Source organism: Acanthisitta chloris, unplaced genomic scaffold (assembly GCF_000695815.1).
Source record: "Acanthisitta chloris isolate BGI_N310 unplaced genomic scaffold, ASM69581v1 scaffold19959, whole genome shotgun sequence".
In the NCBI taxonomy this organism is placed as follows: Eukaryota; Metazoa; Chordata; class Aves; order Passeriformes; family Acanthisittidae; genus Acanthisitta; species Acanthisitta chloris.
This window is the reverse complement of record NW_008691093.1, coordinates 30,184-36,849: the sequence shown is the minus strand read 5'-3', so window position 1 is coordinate 36,849 and position 6,666 is coordinate 30,184. Positions and strand designations below refer to the sequence as shown.

At 53.1% G+C, this 6,666-nt stretch overlaps 1 protein-coding gene across 1 annotated transcript; it reads left to right on the top strand.

Moving 5' to 3' along the window:
• The first annotated feature begins 455 nt into the window (after positions 1 to 455).
• On the top strand, positions 456 to 5,017 carry SLC2A6 (solute carrier family 2 (facilitated glucose transporter), member 6). Its single transcript, XM_009082113.1, is given in 11 exon segments — positions 456 to 556; positions 1,132 to 1,294; positions 1,372 to 1,578; positions 2,324 to 2,423; positions 2,980 to 3,191; positions 3,336 to 3,488; positions 3,835 to 3,943; positions 4,168 to 4,272; positions 4,275 to 4,331; positions 4,629 to 4,774; positions 4,862 to 5,017. Coding segments are annotated over 11 exon segments (1,509 nt in total).
• The last annotated feature ends 1,649 nt before the right edge of the window (positions 5,018 to 6,666 follow it).

Sequence of the window (6,666 nt, the reverse complement as noted above, 5' to 3'; positions counted from 1 at the left end):
CCAGGGTGGCTGCAGGAGCTCACACAGATGCAATTTACTCTTGTAAATAGAAGCAGCATTTGGCCAGTCTAACTGGCACCAGTTCCTCAAGGAGAGAGAGGTGGTCTTAGCAAAGGGACATTTGTACTGGTGAAAGCAGTTCTACAAGGATCAACCCTGCAAGTGTCACTGCAGTGACAGGGGTTTGGTGCCAATAGGGCTGGGCAGGCATGGGGTGAAGGCTGCAGGGCATCATTGTCACCTCGTGGCTCTTTTCCTGCTGGTTTTCCGGCCCCCCCAGTTTCCTCCCCAGGGGCAGCAGGCATGAGCTCATGAGGCACAGATTTCTCTGATTAGGCAAGACCAGGCAACCTCTTCCCTTTCGTTTTCAGTTACCTCTTCCTCCCCTTCCCCATCGTCATCGCTGAGCACCCGCCCCAAGCACAGCAGCACCACAACAGACACCAACCACGGCCATGGACCCGAGTGCACGGGAGCCCCTCGTGAGGAAGACGAGCTCCTCATATCAGACCTTCCCCAAGAGCACTGTCAGGAGGCTTGACAAGGAGTACCTGCAGTAAGGGCCAGGCTGGGGCCATAGGGTGGGCTGAAAATTGGGCTGTGCTCTCCATCCTGAGGGCACTGGGTTTGGGGGAGCTGGGGGAAGAGCTGGTTCATACTGCTGCTGTTTCTGAGCTGCCCAGGTGTGTGGTGCTGCATGAGACCATCTGGGAGAGTGATGGGTGTGTGTGCTTTGGGGCATCCAGTCCCATGGGGGCATGAGATCCTGCTGGGGGCTTTGAAAGAACCTCTTCCTTGCTCTGGCAGGATGAACTGGTTGCCAGTGATTGTGGTGCCACCCAGCTCCAGCTTCTGCTTCTCTTGATTTGTTGAGCCCACTGAAAACAGCCTGAGGCAGAGAAGAGCATCGGTGGTGCCCAGGGAACAGGCTCTCACCACCTGCCATGCAGCAGGAACTTGGAGAAACCCCATGGGCTTAGGGCTGTGTTGGGACATTCCCTGGGAAAATCTCTCCACGGGTGTCACAAGAACTTTGACAAAGGCTGGGGGAAGCAGCAGGACAGAGATTAAGCTTCTGCTGGGTGCAGTAAGGGCAGCCAACACATCCATCTCTCTCTGCCCTTCCCTCAGGAGCCTCCACAACAAGAGGCTCTACCTGGCCGTGTTCGCTGCTGTCCTGGGGAACTTCAGTTTCGGCTTTGCCCTCGTTTACCCATCACCCGTCATCCCTGCACTGGAGGCTCACCCCAACCCTGCACTGAGGCTGGATGGGCACACAGCATCCTGGTTTGGGGTAAGGAGTTGGGTTGTCCCTGCTGGGGTGTGTGGAGGGAGCCCAGGCTGACCACAGCCCCTCTCTGTGCCCCACAGTCGGTGTTCACGCTGGGAGCTGCAGCAGGGGGACTCAGCACCATGCTGCTCAATGACTGCCTGGGCCGCAAGCTGAGCATCATGTTCTCAGCACTGCCCTCCACCCTGGGCTATGTGCTGATGGCCAGTGCCCAGGGGGCCTGGATGCTGCTGCTGGGCCGTGTGCTGACGGGCTACGCCGGCGGTGTGACATCTGCCTCCATCCCGGTAACGTGTCAAGGGATGGAGTTCGCAGGGAATTGCAGGGTGGGAGATGCTGTGGTGCTGTAGCTGAGCCTGGAGTGTCTCTTTTTTGGAGGCATCAGCAGAGCTCTAAGGCTGTGGCTGGGCAACTGGCAATGGGGAGGATGGGCTGCCCGAGGAGGTGGTGGATTCACCATCCCTGGAGGTTTTCAAGACGAGACTGGATGTGGCACTTAGTGCCATGGCCTAGTAACCATGATAGGGTTGGACTCGATGATCTTTGAGGTCTCTTCCAACCAGGTTGATTCTATGATTCTATGCTCTGGATTAGCAGCCCTGGCATGGCCAGCCTGAGTTGAGCCTGTTGATGCTGGAGATTCTTGTCTGCAGAAAAGGAAAGGCAGGTCCTCCCCCCAGCCCTGCTCCTCCCAGCACTTATTTCCTCCCAAACACCACTCTCATGTTTTATGCAGAGGGGAAGATGAGAATTGAGTAACCCCAGGGCACATCTTTCCAGTAACGGAGTCTGACCATGCCACTGGAGCACTTCTTCCGTGCTGGGGCAGGGAGGGAAGTGGAACTGTCCCCTCTGCCACCCTAGACCAGCTCATGACACTGGACCAGTCAAGTCTCCACCCCAAGAGGGCAATTTCCCAACAGTTTGGGTTTCCCCTGGCCACAGGGTTTGACTGCAGGATGACAGAGGGCAGGTTTGTGGGGTGACAGCTGGATGTTGCAGCTCTGCTAAGTGTGTTTTGTCCCTCTCTAGGTTTACATCTCGGAGATCTCCCACCCTGGGGTCAGGGGTATGCTGGGTGCTTGTCCTCAGATCATGGCAGTGCTGGGCTCCCTCATCCTGTATGCACTGGGCAAGTATCTCAGTGTTTGGAGGGCAGGAAACCCTCAGTGAGACTGTAGGGAAGGGGAGCTGAAAATAAACAACTGTCTCAGCGAGCTGATAGATTCTTCCCCTCGTACTCTCCACCTCAGGTGTGATAAGGAGCTCTGGACAGGGTCACCCATGTGCACCTTGCACTGGTGTGTGTGTGCTCAGAGGGATGAATCCATAACCCACATGAACACATGGCCATCACCATGCCTGGAGACCCGGGTCCTGCTGAGGTTTATCAGGGCTGAAGGGCAGCATGCACTTACCTGCATGTACACCTCCTGCCAGCATGTGTCCTGGTTTCTCAGGATTCTGGTTGGGAACTCTCAGATTTGGGAGAGCTTGCTGGAATTGCCCCTATCATACAGCTGAAAATGCTGCTTGGCTAGAAGAAAATGTATGCAAAATCTTCTTTCAATCATTATTATTTTTTTCCTGCTGGATTTATTAGCTTAATTATTGTGGTACCCATATGGAGGCAAGGCCAGGACATCCATCCCTGTGTGCTTTCCCCCCTAACCATGCTGCTCTGGCAGGGCTGGTCCTGGACTGGCGCTGGCTGGCTGTCGCTGGGGAGGTGCCTGTCCTTGCCATGGTCCTCCTGCTCTGCTTCATGCCCAACTCTCCCCGGTTCCTGCTCTCCCAGGGGAAGGATGAGCAGGCCCTGAGGTCGCTGTGCTGGCTGCGTGGCAGTGACACAGACTATGCCCAGGAATATGAGCAGATCAAGGACAGCATGAGGAAGCAGGTGAGGAAGCTCAACACCAGCATGGAGAAATGTAACATGAAAATACAAAATCCATCCTTTGGGCAACTCCTGAGCCATTCTCTTGGTGCCTCAGTGTTGCCCAGAGATGGTATCACTTCAGCCTTTTGGCTTTGTCCCTTCCAGAGCCGTCGGGTTTCCTTTGCTGAGATCAAGGACCCCTTCATCTACAAGCCCATCCTGATCGCAGGGGGAATGAGGTTCCTGCAGCAGCTCTCAGGTGTCACCTGCATCCTTGTGTACCTGCAGTCAATATTCAAGAAAACAGCTGTCATCCTGGTGAGCCCTGAGGTTCAGCCCCTGCTCGGGCTGTCTTGGCTGCAGTGATGGCTGTCCAATGCTCCATGTACCCTACAGACATAAGACCCCAACTTTGAAGCCTTTTCTAAAGCACCTGGTTGGCAGCAAATGCCAAGCACCTGTCCTGCAAGAGGCTGCATGAAGGTGGGGAGCAGGACTGGCCCCACTGACTCCCTGCTCTCCTCTCAGCTTCAGGCTTGTCTTCTCCAGTCTCTTACTAGGAGGACAGTTTTTGGCCAAATCATCAGTCAGGTCAAGGCAGCACCTGTAGGAACTTGTCCCTTCCCTGTTCCAGCTCAGCTTCCCCATTGCTGTTTTTTTGTAGAAACCAGAGTATGATGCAGCTCTTGTTGGCTTGGTACGTCTGTTCTCAGTGGCCATCGCTGCCGTGTCAATGGATAAAGCTGGGAGGAAGATTCTTCTTTTTGTATCAGGTATGTCTCCCTTTCACAGCTGTGCAAAGGAAGGTAAGGATTTCCAGGAGCTCTGCAAATGTGAAGGAGTGGAAAATTCAGCCCTACGGGACTCGGGGGAGGGGGAGGTCTCTTTCCTTTGGTGGTGCTCTGTTTCTGAACAGAGGCATTCCCAGGATCTCAGTCCTTGGCATGGAGGGATCACTCACCCTTTGTTCCCACTGTGCTGTTGCATCTCTCCACAGCTGGTGTCATGCTGGTCTCCAACCTGACCATGGGGCTCTATATCCACTTCACGACAGCTTATCACAATGACACCATTACCAACAAGACCCTGGTGAGCCCTACCAACCTCCAACAAACTACATCACCCTCATCCCTCTCCTGGCAACCATGTTCTTCATAATGGGTAAGTGCAGAAAGCAAGAGCACCAAGGACCCTCATCACAGGACTGGGTACCAACCAGGGGAGATGTTTCTCAACTGAGACAGGGAAATAAAAGGGCAAGGAGATTGGGTTTGGAGGTGGCAAGAAGCCAGATGTACCTGGAAGACCAAGAAAGATGGCATCTGGTATCACTTGGAGGACTGACAGTATGAATGGGGGGATAATGATTGCTGGGGTTGCAGAGCAGGATTGCACAGGGCTCTTCTGCACTCCTCAAGGAGCTTTGAATCTTCAATAACTTTCCCTCCTGCCCTGCAGGTTATGCCATGGGCTGGGGCCCCATCACCTGGCTGCTGATGTCGGAGATCCTCCCTCTGAAAGCCCGTGGGGTGGCCTCAGGCCTCTGTGTTGTTGTGAGCTGGCTGACAGCCTTCACCCTGACCCAGTCCTTCCTCTTTGTTGTGGTGGGTACTGCCCAGGAGTGTGTCCAGCAGCTCCTCGTCAGACCCTCTCTGCATCAGCTCACATCTGCTTTCTGTCCCACTTTCCAGAATGCCTTTGGCCTCGAGGTGCCCTTCCTGTTCTTTGCTGTCATCAGTGCTGGGAACATCTTATTCACAGGCTGCTGCGTTCCCGAAACCAAAGGCAGATCCCTGGAACAGATCGAGGCCTTCTTCAGGACTGGTCGGAGGTCCTTCATGAGGTAGGAGCTCCCATCATCTGCTGTGCTGGGCTCATCATCCACAGGCTCAAGGGCAAAGCAACTGTTGTGCTGCTGGAGGTGGAGGTTGGAGCTCTCTGTGACGGCGATGGGACAGGAACAGGCAGCAATGATCATCTCACTTTGGGTGTAGAAGTTGCCAACTGGAACTTTACCTTCTCTTTCCATCATTCAACACTATTTGTTGCTCTCTGGGCAACATGTCAACCCATGGGATGGGACCAGGTGACCAGTGCCAGGCTGGAGATAAGGATGTCCTGGAAAATAAAGGTATGGCTGCAGACAGGAGACCATGGATGTCCTTTGCTCAGCAGCCACCAAAGCAGCCGAAGAGCCTGAGGGTTTGGCTGGAGCAGAGGTGACAGCTGGAGCAGATCTGGCAAAATCTCATCATGTAGTTGCAAGAATAAAACAGTTTTGCCTTCAACTGCAAGATATTGCCCTAATTTATGGAGAAGGGAGCTGCTGGCAGGTGGGATGGGAGAGGCAGGCCAGGACTGTGACAAGGGGCCCACAGCAGTCTGCAGCTTCCCAGATGAGTCTTGTGTACTCCAAGACTGTAAAAGAGGCAGAGCCAGGTATTTTATATAAAAAGTTGCCACATTTTATTGCTCTAAAAACACACATTACACTAGAAGCCCTAATGAACAAGACCAAATACAGTTCACAAAGTAAATCCAGGACAAAAGAAAGAATGGGAACAGACAAACATTCAGCTGTAGTGCAAGTGATTCACTGTAGGAAAGACACAGTGAGTACTGACAACACTTTGTACCAGGGTGGGTCCTTCCCACCACAGGATTTTACTCATCCACAAAGGAAGGTGGATGTGCCTCCATCACGGTTGTGTGGAGCCTCCACCTCCATCAGTTTGAGATTTCAGCTGCATAGTTAGTAGCAAATCACTCTCACTCCTTTCCTGTGTGTCCTGCAAGATTAAGGACTTGTTTAATTACTGTTTGGAGCCTAACCCTAGGTAAGACACAGTGGCAGGAGGTGGTTATGGCTGTGAGGAATGAATGGCCTTGCTGAGTCTCACATCTGACCTAACTCCTCCCAAAAGAGCAGCACAACAAAGGCTGAGCTGGGAGAAGATGTGCCCAAGCATTTGTCCAACCTCCTGGAATGCACTTGGCACCTCGAGGGCTGGTGGGGATGTCTGTGTCCTCCCATTCCTGGGACATTCAGCCTGCTGTCACAAGGAAGCAGGAGCTAACCCAACATACATGACCCAGCCCTCATGATATGCCAGCAGCCATTTAGATCCCTTGCAGCAGGACATGAGAGAACTCACCTAAGAGAAGATGAAAAGGATTGATTTAAAGCAGCCTGGGACAGAGGAAGAGAGGTGGGCCAAACAAAAAAAACAGAGACAACATTCACTATTAGACCTATGCTGCTGAGACCCTTTTCCAGAAAGATGTTCAGCCCTGGCTGGAATATGACTGTTTCTAAGCATGGCCCGACTACAGGAGGTCTCAAGAGCCTCTGGTTTCCACTGACCTGCTGAAGATCAGGATCTCTGGCAGCCCTGTGCTAGAGTGTTCTCTTTCTCACATGGCTATGGACCAGGTCTTGATATCTTCACTTCAGTGAAAGACTTCCCTGAAGACAATGGATTTTTTTTCCTGAGGA